This window comes from Crocuta crocuta, unplaced genomic scaffold (genome assembly GCF_008692635.1).
Source record: "Crocuta crocuta isolate KB4526 unplaced genomic scaffold, BGI_CrCroc_1.0 scaffold273, whole genome shotgun sequence".
Taxonomy (NCBI): Eukaryota; Metazoa; Chordata; class Mammalia; order Carnivora; family Hyaenidae; genus Crocuta; species Crocuta crocuta.
The window spans coordinates 3,824,053-3,841,257 of record NW_027529425.1 but is presented as its reverse complement, the minus strand read 5'-3'; the positions used below and the strand labels follow the sequence as shown (position 1 = coordinate 3,841,257).

Genomic DNA, 17,205 nt, shown 5'->3' with positions numbered 1-17,205 from the left:
TACCCAGAGCCCATACCCCCACCCACCCTCAGGGCCCCCGCCCGTTTCCCCAGAGGAACCTCCCACGCTCCGGGTCCAGGCCGACGGGGGCATCGCGGGCACCTACCCGGAGTTAGCGGCCGCTCCACAGCCCCACCACGTGGCAGGTGCTCATCCTCGGAGAAGCTCGAGTCCTGGTTGGGTTCAAAGTCCTCCTCCGCAGCCATGCTCTCCATCAGCTTGCTTACGGCTCCCCCCTTGCCCCGGTTCTGGGGACAGAGCACAACAGACCAATGGCTCAGGGCACACCATGCAAGTCCCGCTGCCTAGGATTCTCCTTGGAAACCCAGGGGCTCAGTCAGGCTGCAGAGGCGACCGCCACGTGAGCAGGGGGGGAAGGGGGGATCCCGCTGGTCTCAACCCACAGGCCAGAGCATGGGATGGGTGGGCAACCCGAGTGGCCAGGGCCTGTGTGTGCTGAGGCAGCACCTCCGAACACGCACAGTGGGTCTGCGGAAAGAAGGCCTGCTGTGGGGGCACCTGGGCGGCTCAGTCTATTGCACAGCTCAGAGCCTGGAGCCCGCTTCGGATTCTGTCTTCCTTTGTCTCTGCCCCTCCCCCACTCATTGCCGCTCACACTTTTTCTTCCTCCCCCTCCCCCCTCTCTCTCTCTCTCAAAAATAAACATTAAAAACACAAAGCCTGCTGGGGGGCGGGCATGCCCAGGACACCCTGTCTGGGAGGGGCCTACCGGACGGCTCCTGGGGCACCCCGAGCCTCACCTCCTTCTTCACCTCCTTCCCTTTGGCCTTGGCCTTGCTCCTCTTGGCAGTGGCCGGGGAGCTGGTGTGGGGCGCCCGGGCCTCGGGGGGCAGGGCGGGAACACGGGGTGGGGGCAGCGCTGCCCCTCCTGAGCCGGCCTCCTTCCCCTTCTTCTTCTGGGGGAGGAAGCAACAGAGGTGCCATCAGAGGCCAACCTCGCTCACCAGCCTGGGAGAGGAACGAAATCCCTCCCTTCCCCCAAGTACGTTTTTTTTCTTCATCTTAATCACTTCATCATTATTGTATGTCGCTTATTGTAAAAAAAAAAGAAAAACACAAAGTGCGTATAGGTGCAATTTCCTCTCCAACGTATCCCGTCAAGTACACAGCGCTAACTAGAGTCACTAGTGGCTGCGTGATATATCCTTCCAGAAGTTTCCAAAAGCACATACTACCGAGTAAATAGGCTCTGCAGATATGTTTGTGCACAGACAGTATTTTTTTTTTAACACAAATGGGAATTTACCAAATGTCCTGCTTTGCAACTTTCCCTCCCAAATATGTCTGATATGCAGAGACTGCCTTGTTTTTAACAGCTGCTCGGTGTGCAGCTGTGGGAAGGGGGCCCAATTCATTTAACCGCCTCCCAGTGATGGATGCATAGGCTGCCCCCATCTTAACACTCTTCCAAATGATGCCACAAAAAACCAGGACGGTGCAGGTTAGTCCCACAGGCACATTCCTGGAAGAAGCACACAAAAACCCTTCCGCTGCAGCAAGTCACTTGGGCCCTGCCCGGGTCACTCTGCGCTCAGCCACGCCCACCCCAGCTCCAGGCCCCGCCCCCAGGTGGTCCGTGGAAGCGGCCCACTCCCTGTGGGGGTTACTCCGCATTCTGCGTGCCCACCCTANTGTCAGCCCCTTGTGGCACTGAGCGCTCAGCCACGCCCACCCCAGCTCCAGGCCCCGCCCCCCACGGTAGGTGAAAGGGGTGCTACTCCTCCCTGCCAGGGTGGAAACTGGTCCAAGCCCACGGGTATGGCTCTGTTTATCACAGCAAAGCACTGGAAACAACCTGGCTGTCCTGATGCCTGTCCGGGAAATGCTGGTGCATCTATAGACCCAGTTACAAGCTTTTGCTACAGCGTCTGGGAGTCCTGCTGGAGGAAGAGGCGGTGGCAGGGACAACAAAGTGGGGATACTCCGTGCAAGAAGCAAGCTCGGGCTAGTGTCCTGACCAGGGGGGATGACAGGTGGGCAGCAGGGGGGGTGGTTTGCGGGTAACCTTATGGTTTTTAAAAGACACATTCCTAAAACAAAACAACCAAGTCAAGGGACCAGAGGATGTGGGAAATTAAGAAATATAAAAAGAGAATACGGGGCAAATGTTACCAAGATCCACAGCGGAAGTCACGGCTTGCTATCAGATGAATGACATTTACAGCGAACAGCATTATAAGGGACACAACAGACAGTGTTACAGGGATAGAAGGTACTCAGTCTGGAGCCCCATTTGGGAAAGGGAAATATATAGGATTTTATTTTCTCATTTCCGATGCATCATGCCTTAATCCTGGTCACATTTCTGAAATCAGAAGGCTTCCTGGGGGTCGAAGGAACAACCTTTCCCCACAAACACCTGCTGAGAATGGACAGCTCATCACATGGCGCCCAGCTTCGCAGCTGTGCACACGGGACCAGTGGCGGACACCAAGCAAGTTCTGCACGGACTCGTGTTTTCTTCCTTTCCCTGATCTCCCAAAGCTGTGTCACTGAGAAGTTGCTTTCCCACGGATCAGGAAGCCCTTTCCTGGGAACCTAATTACTATTTTTTAGTGAGAAAACCACTCCCAACACAACAAGCTCTGTACACAGAACAGACATGGTCACTGCCATGGTCATTATGGGGAAAAATACCAACCTCAACTGAATCACCACATGGCTGATGGCCAGGGAGAATCAAAACCAAGGGGGGGGCGGGAGGGGGGCGGGCAGAGTAAAATAAGGCTGATGGCAAATGGGAACGTCCAAGTCTAAAAAAGCAGGATACAAAAGCAGATCTCAAAAACCTACAAACAGCGGCCGCTCCTGGGGTGATTTCATTGGTAACTGATTTCTTTTGTTGACAATTAGCCTCTGCTGCTCTAGTCTTTCACTCCGTCATCAGAAGGCCGGGATTGGGTGAGCCCCTGATCTCCCCAGCAGAAGGTACTGTATATTGGCCAAGGGCCCAGGGGGGCAGCACGGCTCAGGGCAGGTGTTCAAAGCTCAGCGAGGGTACTCATTAGCTGCCATGACTTTGGGCAGGTGACAAGGCCACCCGTGAAGTGCAGTTAACATAATTCACCTCCCTCACAGGGTTCAGTGAGCACACTGCTGTGACACAGTAAGAACTACCTACTTGGTCTCTGTCCCTGGTTCCTGACACAGAGCTCCAGAACCCCGTGGGGCTTCCTGGATTGCAGGAGCGTCTTTTGGTTTAAAGAGGCGACTGTGGGTAAGTCCCTACATGGCCTCGGAATGGGGACCGCTCACCAGAAACACCAAGCCAGGAGGAGACACCAGCAACTCTGAGCTCCACCACCCCTCATCCTCCAGGGAGGGGAGAGGGTCCAGAAATTGAGTTAATAATCGATTCCACCAATGTGATGAAGCCTCCAAAAAAAAAAAACCTGGACAACGGGGTTTGGGGAGCTTCCAGGCCGGTGACACGTGGAGGTGCTGGGCGGGCAGCGCACCGGGAGAGGGCATGGATGCACCACATCCCTCCCCCGTCCCTTGCCCTGGACATCTCTTCCGTCTGGCTGTTGCTGAACTGTATCGTTTCTTGTAAACAGTAAGTAAAGTTCTGGGAGTCCCCCTGGCGATTTACAGACCCTGAGAAGCTGGTCCTGGGAACCCCCTACACACAGCTCGTGCATCCATCAGCACAGGTGACAACCTGAACTTGGGACTGGCAGGCAGCGTGGGGATGGGGCCCTCTGCCCGTGGGGTCTGCGCCAACCCCAGGGAATTGGGAGAGGAGAAAAGGAGTTTTCCTTCATCACTAAATGAAGTGGAGGCGGTGAAGGGGTGAGACCTTGCCTGGGCCCTGCCTCCGGCCACCTGGTGTGACCATCATGATCATTACATACTATTCCAGCACCTTCCCTCCAAGGCCGGAGAAACCAGAGACAGCTTCAGAAGTGGGCAAACGGGAGCACAAATCACTGTGGATGACACCAGAAGACGGCCACCTCCTCAGCAGCCCATTACCGGGAAATCAATGCCGAGTCTCATCCCTTTTCATGACTTCCTACAGAGAACATCACTGATACTTGAGAGATGATCCTCCATCAGGGACAGGGATGGTGAGGTCTGAACGCAACCAACCAAAGAAGGTGGCTTCCTAGCAGCCAGTGCAAGAAGGGTAACAGGTCTGATGGTTCCAGAGTACTTAAAAAGCAAGCATATTCAGGAAACCTAGGTGGTTCAGTCGGTTAAGTACCCAACTAAGGCTCAGGTCATGATCTCACAAATCGTGGGGTTAAGTTCCATACCAGGGTCCACGCCGACAGTGCACAGCCTGCTTGGGATTCTCTTTCTCCTCTCTCTGCCCCTCCCCAACTTGTGAATGGGCTCTCTCTCAAAAATAAAGAGGGGTACCTGGGTGCCTTAGTCAGTTGAGCGTCCAACTTTGGCTCAGGTCATGATCTCGTGGTTTGTGAGTTCAAGCCCTACCTATGTTGGGCTCTGTGCTGATCCAGAACTTGCTTCAGATTCTGTGTCTCCTTTTCTCTGTGTCCCTCCCCTGCTCCCACTCTCTCTCTCTCTCTCAAAAATAAACAAATATTTAAAAATGTAAGGGGAGCCTGGGTGGCTCAGTCAGTTGAGTGGCCTACTTTGGTTCGGTCATGATCCTGCAGTTCATGGGTTCGAGCCCTGCATCAGGCTCATGTCAGCAAACGGCCCGCTTCAAATCCGCTGTCCCTCACTCTCTGCCCCTCCCCCACTTGTCACTTGTGCTCTCCCAAAAAATAAATAAATATTAAAAAAGAGAAAAAGGAACAAATGGAGGTGTTCAATGTTTTGAGAACTGCACATCAGGGGTCCCTGCACCTCACTCACACGTGAGACTGCTCCTCAGACAGGAAGTTAAGAGCCCCTCTCCAAGGCCAGGTCTGAATGCCCGCTGCCGGCAGGGCTCCAGGGGCCCGTGGCTGGGAGGAGCCAGGCCTGGCATTTGAGGCCCCTTCCCGCTGCCCCCATCCCCACACGGAGGCCCCTACCTTCCTGGGGTCTTTCCTGTCCTTGGTGCGGCTGGTGTCCTTTCGAGGGCTCAGCGGGCCACCCTTGCCACAGCGGCTGGGCTTGGTGGCCGCGGGGGCCACGCTGCTGGGCGCCGAGGCGGCGGCCGAGGCGGCGGGCAGGAAGATGCGCTCGCTGCGCCGCCGCGTCCACAGGTCGTCGTCGCTGGCCTCGGGCCCAGCCTCGAAGCCGGGCTCCTTGGCGCCCCGCAGCTTGCGGGCCTTGCGCCCTTTCTCTGCCGCCAGCTTGGCCTTGTCAGGGCTGGTGGGACCAGGGCCGCGAGTGCTGGGTGCGGGTGTGGCCAGGGAGGGGCCTGCCTCCCCCAGTCCCTTCTTGGGCCGCAGCAGCCCGGCAGGCGACCGCTTCCGCACCTTGACCTCACTCTCTGAGTCAGTGTACTCAAACTCCGTGCCTGGATGCGGACAAGGGCAGGAGCTGTGGACAGGCGCTTCCTGGGACCCTCCCTTCTCATCCACCCAGACCCCCTGGCCACCAGCTGGCAGCCATTTCCCACCCGTCCTCCAGGTCCCCTCACTGCCCATGGGAGGCTTCTCATTTCCAGGGAGGAACAGAGGCCGGAGGAGGAAGACTCACCTGCCACACACCTGTGAGTGGCGGGTCCTGCCGGCCCCACTGTTGTCCCAAGCCCCCCTTGGCTGCCCAGACTCGATTCTCTGGGAATGTGACGCTCCCTGCCTGGGCCCACATGAGTTTTCCAACCGCCTCCTGCGTGCTGGATGGGAATCCCAGAAGCCAGGGTAGGCTGGGGAGGGCCTGATGGCCTGCAGGGGTGCAGGTCCACGGGAGGCAGGTGGAAAGCCCGTGCGAAACCCCCAAGACCAGCAGGGCCCCTCCTCTACTTCCTGGTGCCTCTTCTCAAGAGCTGGGAGGTCCCTGGCACTCACTCCCTTTTTAGAGGGCAGGCCTCACCAAAGTCACACTGCCCCAGGGCCCAGCTGCCTCCTGTCACCTGTGGCTCTCCCTTCCCACGGACAAGAGCCCAGCCTTCATCCAAACCCCTGAGCCCCCGAACACACAAACCCAACACCCAGCTGTGCTCCGTCCCTTCAAACCTCCAGGCCTTTGCTTCTGCTGATCCCTCCACCTGGAGCACCATTACTCCCCTGGCCTCTACCTGGGATCCGCAGCCTCCTAGCTGAGAAGTCACCCTGAGCACCCAGGATAATCCTCTGTCTACACCTCCAGCACCGCAGGCACACGCCCCACTGTAGGGGGCTCCCATCCATGTCTGCCTATCCGGTCCCGCCCTGCGCCCCGGAAGCAGATCCCCAATTTTACTACCCCAGGCCTGATGACCCCTGGGAAGCCAACAGCCTGCCCACAAAGGCTCCTCGGGAAGGCACAGCCCCATCGCCCAACAGATGCAGGGGAGCGGGGGGTGGGGGGGGCACGGTCCGCAGGAGCCACTTGGCAAAGCTTAATGATCCCATTAATTAATCTTTTGTTAACAGACTTCCCACTGCACAGGGAGGCAGCTGGGGGCTTTCATGGCTGATTAGGGTGCAGGCCGTAAAACGCAGGCTGGGCTCTGGCTGCTGGGTTTGAGGGACTGAGCCCCCCCCCCCATGAAAGCCCCCTGCAGAAACCTGTCAGGAAACTCAGATGCAGTAAAGCGCTGCCGGTGAGCCGCGCAGGGAGCAGTGCTGGGAGATCGGCTCGGGGGACAAACACTTAGAGGAGGCCAGTGGGCCAGCGTGAACGGTGCCTGGGACACAGGAAACAGGCTCTGTGAGCGTCCTGGAGCGGGGACAGGCATGAAGCCCAGAGAAGGGGAGGACGCACCCAGCCCTCGCTGCCACACAGGGCCGCAGCAGGGAGCGGAGTCCATGTCTGTGACGCCTACCCAGTGTCACGTGCTACTGCCTCCTCCCCCAAGAAATAAGGCGATAAAGGAGGAACAGACAACAAAAAGCACAAAAAAACCTACAACAGAAGAGTGAGACACAAAAAGATTCCAAGTCAAAGGATGGAAAAGATAGACCACCCAAATAGTAACCAAAAAGGGCTGAATAAGCATCAATATAAAGATCAGACAAAATTGACCTTCCTTAAGACAAAAATTGTTACTGGAGACAAAGGACATGTTTTCATGATAAAATGGTCAATTCATTAGGGAGATACAATTCATAAACGTACATGAACATGATCCAGAAGTATGTAAAAAAGATGATATGCCATGACCAAGAGAGATTTATTCCAGGAATACAAGGTTGGTTCAACGTGTAAGAAAATTAATGTAGGGGCGCCTGGGTGGCTCAGTCGGTTGAGACTTGGTCGACACTTGGTAATGGCTCATGGCAATTAGACAATTTTCTAGCCAAGGCAATTAGGCTAGAAAAAGAAAGAAAAAGGTGTACCCATCTGAAAGAAAAAATAAAACTCCCTCTATTTGCAGATGACGTGATCTTGTATTCTAAAAAACACCAAGGACTCTACTAAAAACCTATTAGAACGAACAAATGAGTTCAGCGAGGCCACAGGGTACAAAATCAATACACAAAAACCACTTGTATTCCTATACGCTAGCAGTGAACACCGCAAAAATGAAAAGAATCCCATTTACAATAGCATCAAAACAACAAATACTTATAAATAAGTTTACTGAAAGAAGTACCAAGACTTGTACAGTGAAGATTATGAAACGGTGTTGAAAAAAATTAAAGACACAAACAAGTGAAAAGACATCCCACGTTCCTGTATTAAAAAACTTCCACGGTCAAGCTGCCGACACTCCCCAATATGATCTACCGATTCAACACCACTCCTAACCAGAATCCCAGGTGGCTTTTTTGCAGGAATTCACAAGCTAATCCTAAAATCCCTATGGAATGCAAGGGGCTCTGAGGCACCAAGACAATCCTGAAAAAGGATGAATACAGAGGACTCCTACTTCCCAATTTCAAAGCTTCACACAATAATTCCTCCAGTGATCAAGACAGGATGGTACTGGCAGAAGAACATAGAGATCAAGGGACTAGAACTGAAGGTTCAGAAATAATCCTGCATATTTAGGGTCAGTTGCTTGTTCACAAGAGCACCAAAAGTGTCCAGAGGGGAAAGAACGGACTTCTCAACACATAGGATACGGGGCCTACTGGATCTCCAAGTGCAAAGGCCCCTCCATCACTCCATACACAAAAAATCAACTCAAAACGGATCACAGACCTAAATGTAAGTCACAAATCATAAACCTCTTGGGTGAAAAAAGGACTAAATCTCTGTGACCTTGGGTTAGGCAATACTTGTTTACATAAACGCCCGAAGTGCAAGGGACCTCTCTGGACTTCATCAAACCTAGAAACTGTTACTTCAAACAACACTATCAAGAGAATGAACAGACCGCCTACAGAATGGGAGAAAATGCTTGCAAACTACAGTCAGGGTTACGGCTAGAGTGAACAGAGGACTTAACAACACAATGACAAACAACACAATTAAGAAATAAGGATTTAAACAGGCATCTCTCTGAACATACAGGCGGCTGCTAAGCAATACGAAAGGCTGCTCCCCATCATGGGGAGAAATGCAGATCAAGACCACAGTGAGATACTACTGCACACCCACTAGCATGGCTGGCATCAAACAAACAAACAAAACAAAAAACAAACAAACAAAAAAACCCCATAGTAACAAGTAGTGGAGAGGATGTGAAGAAACTGGAACTCTCACAGGCTGTTGGCTGGGTATATAAAATGGTGTGGCTACTTTGGAAAACGGTTTGGCAGTTCCTCAAAAGGTTAAGCATAAAGTTACCAAATAACCCAGTGATGTTACCATTAGATCTAGAGCCAGAACAGGAGCACCTGGGTGGGTTAGTCGGTTAAGCGTCCGACTTTGGCTCAGGCCATGATCGCACGGTTTGTGGGTTTGAGCTGCACATCAGGCTCTGTGCTGACAGCTTGGAGGCCGGCACCAAGCAGGTGCTGGATTCTGTGTCTCCCTCTCTCTGCCCCTCCCATACCTCTCTCGCATACTCTCTCGCACTCCCTCTCTCTTTTTCTCTCTCAAAGATGAATAAACGTTAAAAAAAAAAATGTAGCCAGAACTGAAAACATGTCCACACAAAAACATGTACATAAATGTTCAGAGCTGCATTATTCACAATAGCCCCAAAACGGAAACAAAACCAAAACAGTAGATAAACAAAATGTGGTACACTTCATAAAATGGAGTACTATACAGACGTAAAAAAAGGTCTGAAGTCACAAAAGAAGAGACAATATGAATAGGTCTTTATCNCGGGGCTCGAACCCACGAACCGCGAGATCATGACCTAAGCGAAAGTCGGACACCTAACCGATTAAGCCACCCAGGCGCCCCACTAATAACCTTCTAAAACAGAAAATGCCAAGGAGCAGATGTGGTCACTGTTGAATTCAACCGAACATTTAAGGAAGAAATTATACCAGTTCTCTACAATCTCTTCCAGAGGACAGAAGCAGAAGGAATGCTTCCTAACTTATTCTATGAGACCAGAATTATCCTAATACCCAAGACAAAGACACTGCAAGAAAACGACATGTCAGTATCTCCCATGAACATAAATGCAAAATATCAACAAAATTGTAACAAAACAAATCCAACAATGTCTGGAAAAAATTATACACCATAATCAGGTGAGATTTATCCCAGGTATGCAGGGCTTGCTCAACATTCAGAAATCAAAAATCAACTAAGGTAGTCCATCACATCAACAGGCTAAAGAAAAATCTCATGATCATAATAGATGCAGGAAAAACATGTGACAAAATTCAACATGCATTCATCATAAAAACTCTCAGTAAATGAGGCACAGAGGAGAACTTCCTCAACTTGTTGAAAGACATCTACAATAGCCCGACAGCTACCATCATATTTACTGGTAAGAAACTAGAGGCTTTTTCACTAAAATCGGGAAAAAGGCAAGGATATCCCCTCTCACCACTCCTTTTCAAGATCACAGAAGTCCTCACTAATGCAAAAAAAGAAGAAAAAAATAAAGGGTATACTGACTGGGAAATAAAAAAATAAAACTACCTTTGTTCACAGATGCCATGGGTGAGTGTCTATATAGAAAATCTGAAAGAATAAATTTTAAAAAATCTCCTGGAGAGATTGAAATGAAATACCTAGATTAAATCTCACAAAGTATATACAAGAGCTATGGAATGAAAACTACAAAACCCTGATGAAAGAAATCAAGAACTTTCCATGTTCATGGATAGGAAGACTTGATATTGTCAAGATGCCAATTCTTCCCATTCTGATCTAGAGATTCAATATAATCCCACTCACAACGCCAGAAGTGGACATCAACATACTAATGCCAACATTTATATGGAGAGGCAAGAGACCCAGAATGGCCAACTCAATATGGAAAAAGGACAAACTTGGGGCACCTGGGTGGCTCAGTCGGTTAAGCGTCTGACTTCGGCTCAGGTCATGATCTCACGGTTCGCGGGTTCGAGCCCCGCGTCGGGCTCTGTGCTGACAGCTCGCTCAGAGCCTGGAGCCTGTTTCGGGCTCTGTGTCTCCCTCTCTCTCTGACCCTCCCCTGCTCACGCTCTCTCTCTCAGAAATAAATAAAAAACATTAACAAATTTTTTCAAAATAAAAAAATTTTTAAAAACCACAAATGAGAGCGAACCAGTGGAGATCCACACGCAAAAAAGTGAACCCAGACACAGATCTGACATCTTTACAAAAATTAACTCAAAACGGATCACAGGCCTAAATGTAAAATGCAAAACTCAGAAACCCCTCCCTAAACGATAACGTAAGAGAAATCCAGATGACCTTGGGTTTGGCAGTGAATTTTCAGATCCGACACCAAAAGCAGAATCCATGGAAATTAGACTTCCCTAGAAGTATACATTTCTGGTTTGTGAAAGACATCATAAAGAGAATGAAAAGACAAGTCAGAGACTAAGAGAAGGTTTCTGCAAAAGACACACCGGATAAAGGACTGTTCTCCAAATTAGATCAAGAATCTTAAAATCCAACATTAAGAAAACAAATAACCAGATTTTTTTTTAAATGGGTCAAAAATTGTAATAGATGTGGCCCCAAAGACACAGATGGCAAATAAGCACACGAAAAGATGTCCCACAGCAGCTCATTAGGGAAATGTAAATTAAAACGACAAGATACCACTGCCCCCCTATTAGAATGTCCAAAGTCCAAAACACTAGTACTAGATGCCGGCAAGGATTCTTAAATCCTGGTCACTGCTGATGGGAATGCAAAATGGTACGGCCACTTTGTAAGACACTGTGGCAATGTCTTACAAAACTAAACGTACTCCGACCACAATCCAGCAATCACGCTCCCTGGTGTCTGCCCAAAGGAGTTAAAAGCTTATGTCCATACGCAAAAAAACTACACCAGATGTTGACAGCAGCTTTAGTCAAGACTGCCAAACCCTGGATGCCACCAAGATGTCCTTGAATAGGTGAATGAATAAACTGTGGTCCATCCAGACAATGGAATATTTGAATCATTTTAAAACCTATCAAAAATTTAAAAGCTAAAAAGCAACACGCTATCAAGTCATGAGAAGGCATGGAAGGCACTGCACACAGCACACACTATGTCACGTTCCAGGCAAGGCAAAACTATGGAGACGTTAAGAGTGTCAGGGATGCCAGGGGCGCAACGGGAGGAGAGATGAATACAGAGGATATTTAGGCAGTGAAACTACTCCGTGTGACACTATAATGGTGTCTTTACACTATTACACATTTGTCCAAACCCACAGAACGAACAACACCAGGAGTGAATCCTAACATCAACTATGAATTCTGGGTGACGGTGATGGTCAGTGCGGGTTCATCACTGGTAACAAACGACCACTGTGGCGGGGAATGCCGATGATAACGGGGGAGAGGCTGGGGGGAGGGGGGAGGCGGAGGAGTAGCAGGTATAAAGGAAATTTCTCTACCTTCCTCTCAATTTTGCCACAAACTTAAAACTGCTCGGGAAAAGAAGTATTAAGTACTGATATATATATAGATGACCCTTCAGACAATTACAACGCATGAAAGCAACCAGATACGGAAGGCCACATACGGTATGATCTCATTTGTATGAAACGTCCAGGATACAGAAATGCAGAGAAGACAGAGAATAGTGGTTGGCTCAGGTTGGGGGTGCTCAGGGAATATGGGGAGTGAGAGGAACGGGTATGGGCTTTCTTGTCAGGGGCAGGGAGGTAAAATGTTCTGAAATTAGACCATGGTAATGGCTGTACAGCTCTATGAATACAAATAAAAACCATCAAATTGTAGGTTCTAAAGGGTGAATTTTATGTTATGTGCATTATATTTCAATGAAGTTGTGATTTCTTAAGAAAGGGGTAGATTCAAACTTGAGCATGTCAAAAATTACATTAGATATTAAAAAATTAAGCACTCCAGTGAAAAGATGGAGATTACAAAACAGATTTAAAAAAAAGATCCAACATAAGTTGTCTACAAGAGACTTCACATAGTAAGACAAAGGTAAAATGACTACATGAGTGGGAAAAAACATACCATGCAAATAGGAAGCATAAGAAAGGTGGAGTGCTGGCCTCCTGGGTGGCTCACTAGATTAAGCACCCAACTCTTGATTTCGGCTCAGGTAATGATCTCATGGTCATGAGATCGAGCCAAGCCCCGCCCACATCTGGCTCAGTGATGGGCATGGAGCCTGCTTAAGATTCTCCCTCTTCCCCTCCCTTTGCCTCTGCCCTCCCACCCCGTTCACACACTCATGGGTGCACTCTCTCAAAAAGAAAAAAAAAAAAGTGGAGTGATAGTTTAATATCAAGTAAGAGGGATTTCAAAACAAAATGTGTTAAGAGATAGAAAAGAACACTTCGTAATAATCAAAAGATCAATTTAAGAGGAAAACAGCAACTCATAAATGTATATACGCACCCAATAACAGAGCTTCAAATACATGAAGCAAACATCCACAGAGTTAAATCGTAAGGAGAAAGAAAGTCCTGCAATCATAGCTGGAGGTTTTATATGCATCTGTAAGCAACTGCTAAAACTAGACAAAAAAACTAGTAAAGACACATACGATCTAATACTTTCAATCACATTGACCTGCCTGATAAAACTGAATGATTTACAGAACACTGTGTATAATGACATGAGAATGCACATTCTTGAAGTGCACAGAGTACATTTACTAGGCAATACCATACATCCTCAAATTTTAAAAGATTGAAATTATACGGAGTATTCTTTCTGACCAAGATGGAATTATGCTAGAAACCAGTAACAATAAAATAACAAGGTAACACCCACCATATTTGGAAAATAAGTAATACCTGTAAATAATCATTGGATAAAAGTAGCAATCGCAAGACAAATTAAGAAATGTGTTGAGCTGAGTCATAATGAAAAGACGACAACGTAAAATACATGAGATGCAGCAGCTACAACAAAGTTCAGAGAGAGCTTTACAAGTCTCCACAAGAAAAGAACATCCCAAGTTAATAATCTAAGCTTGCACCTTAAAAAACAGGAAGTGGTTGGCAATTATACCAAGAGTGAACAGGAAGGAAGGAAATAATAAAGAGCAGAAATCAATGAAAGTGATACTTTCTGGCCACACTGATCAAGAAATAGAGCAAAGTAAATTCTCTGTATCAGCATTGAAGAGAACATCACTACAGACCCCTCAGAATTTAAAAAAAAAAAAAAAAAAAGGTGGCGGTGGTGGTGGATAATTTGAGCTCTCTGCCAATACATCTGACAACCTGGATGAAATGCAGAAGCCCGCAGGTTGCAGGATGGCTAGTGCATTTGAGGATGAGGGTGGAGGCTGTGGACAGGATGATGCTGTCTGAGCAGCCACAGCCTGAAGGTGGGGGAGCAGACACGTAGAATGTGACCAGAGGGCAATGAGGGGACCAGTGAGAGGTTCTCAGCAGAGAAGTGGTCTGGTCAAGCGTGACCTTTGAGGAAAAGCCCTCCAGTTGCTTCACTACAAAGAAAACCTGAGCAAGGCAAGTCGGAAGGGAGGCCAGCGCCACTGTCCAGGGGAGCCAGACCCAAGTCTGCAGGGAACAACAGCAGGACATGGGGCGAGAGGGAGGGAGAAGGAAGAGGAAGGAGGCAGTTTCGAGCCTGGAGAGTGTGAGGTTGCCCCAAAGATGGGGTCCCAGGAGGTGGTACAAGCCACAGGAATGAGCTTCCGTCCTGGAGCCTGCAGGACATGAAGCAGGGGCAGCTGAGGGAGTCCTGGGGGGGAGAACAGGGTGGCACTGTGCCCATGTTCCCTGTCCTGGCCCCTGCCAGGAGGGACTCCTGTGCATCTCTGAGACCCAGAAAGGCACAGGGAGGGCGGGCGGAGGACTTGGCCTAGCCGAGGCCAGTTAAGTACACACACGTGGGACCATCTCAGTCTCCAACACCCCAGGTACAGGTGAGCCAGGTCTATGTGGGGACACTTGGCCTAGTGAGAATGGGGGTGGGCCCAGGAGAAGGTCCCCTGTTTGTCCCAAGAAGGCACAGCTATCATCAGATCTGCAGAGAGGAAGGAAGCGGGGCCAGGACAAGGCCTAGCCTCTCGCTGAGAGTCAGGGCCAGCCCATCTGGGCAGCTGGACAGTAAGCCCGGCTAACAGAGTGACACGGCACCCAGCAAACCCCAGCGATGACCTTCAGGCCCCAACCCCAGCCTGCATGCCCATCTCACTGACTGAACCACCTCTAATGCCCAGAGAGAAGGGCCTCCTCCTCCTCCAACCCTCTGCATGGCCGGCCTGTGCCTCTACCTGTACCTCTGTTCCTCCTATAACACTTAGCCTGTTCCCTCCTCTCGGTGGTGGTTCGGCCTGGGTGTCGCCTACCTGCAGTGGCCTCCCTTGGGCTCCTCCAGCCCCTCCGTGCAGCTCTGAGGCCTCTGTGCTTCCCGAATCACCCATCCCCGGACACCTGAAGCGGGTGGCCAGGCTGTGCCCGTCGGGAGCACACACAGCGAAGGTCACCTGCGGAGCTCCAGAGATGCCTCCTGGGCCACGTCCCCAGCACCGCTCTGCTCAGGATGGGGTTGGCCCACGAGGCAGGGCTCCGCTGCCCCCACCCCCGCTTCTACCGTCCTCTGAGCCTCAGTCTCCTGTCTGCACGTGGGGCAGCGGCGTCCCTGCATTTCCAGCGGCCGGTACTCACCCATCAGGTTCTGCCGCTCTTCCTTCTTGCGGGCCTTCTGCTTGGCCTCCAGCTGCACCACCGACAGGGGCGGCCCCACTGTGGGGCTGGGGAGGGCGCTGGCTGCAAAGCGGGCCAGCAGGCCCAGCCCGCTCTCCTCCAGGCCTGGCGACAGGGCCCGCTCCCGGGCCCCCGGCCTATAGCCGCCGCCGGCCTCGTCCTCCTCCTCCTCCTCCAGCTCATCCTCCTCGTCCTCCTCCTCGGAGCTCTCATCTGGTGCAGAAAACAGGGGGCGAGTCAGAGCCTTGGCCCAGGTGGGTACCGCCCCCCACCGCCCCCGCTCAGCCGGGGCACCGGCGAGGGGTGCCGCGGCTCCAGCCTAGCTCCTCGCTCCTCACCAGCCGGGCGTGGGTCCGTTACCAGCCCACGAGTCCCCCCGATGGCCCAATGACCCCATCACAGCAAGCCCAAGACACGGGCATCCCAGACAGCCCAGAGGTGGGCAGCGGCTTTGGGACTCAGAGGGTTTCTGTTAGGGGAACCCCACATGCACCTGTGCTGTGGGGAGGGGGACAGACACACGGACAAGGACTGGAGACAGCTCTCTCCACCATCACACACACACACGCACACACACACACACACACACGCACGCACACACGCCCCGACGTACAACATGAAGGCTGAGGAAGGAGGTAGGAGAGAAGGAAAGAGGAGGCCAGAGAGGGACAGAGAGGAGGCGGGAGAGGGCCCCGGGGACTCAGGCGCCTGGGGGTCTGGGGCTGGTGGTAGGAGAACGTGGAGTTTGGTCTTTTCTTGGGGGAACGGAAACCCCCTGGGTTGAAGCCCTAAGCAGACTCTGGGATCCGAAGCCTGGGGCAAATCTCGGCCCTCCGTGAGCACTATTTTCTCCCCTGTGGCCCAGGCTGGCCCTTCCAGCCCTCCCGCCCCCCAGCTGAGCACACGGACGTAGGAGAAAGCACCTCACGGTCTCCACACCGATCAAACAGGAACAGGGCGAGCCTGTTCTGCAAAAACAAACTGCCATCCCCAAGGCCAAGGGAGCCACAAGCCGGCTATGCCTCTCAACCCACGGGAAGCCGGGAAGGGAGAAGAGGGCACACAGTCAGCCCACTCTGCACCAGGAGACGGAAGCTCGGTGTGGCCAAGCACTCAGGCAAGACTCAAACCCAGGACTGCCTGACTGTCTTGTCACCCAGAATCTACTGGAAAGAATCTAAAGAAGCCACAGCCTGCGTCTCCAGCTGGTGAACAGAGATGTGCTTCTCCATGGGAACCAGCCTGCTGCCTGGGGACCTGCAGCCCGGAGCCCAGCTGGGGCCATGGGAACAAGGGTGGGGCAGGGGGCGGGCTGGGAGGACCGGAGAGGAAGCGCTCCCTGCACGGGAACCGAGCCCTCCAAGAAGAGACCGTAGGGAGGGAACGAGCTTGCCTCTGACCTTCCCCGAGAGACAGCCTAACACCGCGAGGGCGGGCTGGCAAGAGGGCACCAGGAGCTGACTGCTCGCAAGATACCCAAGGGACACCTGCCCAAGGGTGCCTGTCCGTACAGACTGCTGGGCGTGTGAAGGTGCTTCCGGGGGCCTCTGACCAAGGGCAGGGCCAGGTGAGGCTGGAGGTGACCCTCTTGGACGGGAAGGGGGATGGGAAATATGGAGGCGGAGGTGGCCCCTAGCCCCCCATACTCCCTCTGGGGCAGGAAGCGCCTGGGGCTCAGGGGATGGAGAGGGACAGAGACAGCCGGCCAAGTCCACGTTCTCCCGCCATGCCCCAAGCCACCTGCTTGCTTGGGTGCAACACACAGCCCCAAGTGGTGGCCCTGGGTGTGCCAATGGGGGCAGGGATGCTGTCTACCCCCTTACCCAAGGGTGCCTCGGTCTGTGTTGAGTGACCCCCTGGTGAGGAAGGTGGAGATGAGCTCAAGGAATCCCTGAAGGGAGTTGAGAGAGGCAGGAGGCAGAGACAGAGGTTTGTTAAGAGGAGGAAGAGGGGGAGGTGGGGGGGGAGGAGGG

General features: G+C 51.8%; 1 protein-coding gene across 1 annotated transcript in view; it reads right to left on the bottom strand.

Annotated features, from left to right (window-relative positions):
- TNRC18 (trinucleotide repeat containing 18) overlaps positions 1-17,205 on the bottom strand; it is a gene marked incomplete at its 5' end in the record, with an annotated part of 89,794 nt that overhangs the window by 12,109 nt on the left and 60,480 nt on the right. Inside the window, 4 exons of the mRNA XM_077758840.1 lie at positions 107-248; positions 762-917; positions 5,010-5,440; positions 15,194-15,445. Coding sequence (XP_077614966.1) covers positions 107-248; positions 762-917; positions 5,010-5,440; positions 15,194-15,445 — 981 coding nt within the window. The remainder of the gene's footprint in view (positions 1-106; positions 249-761; positions 918-5,009; positions 5,441-15,193; positions 15,446-17,205) is intronic.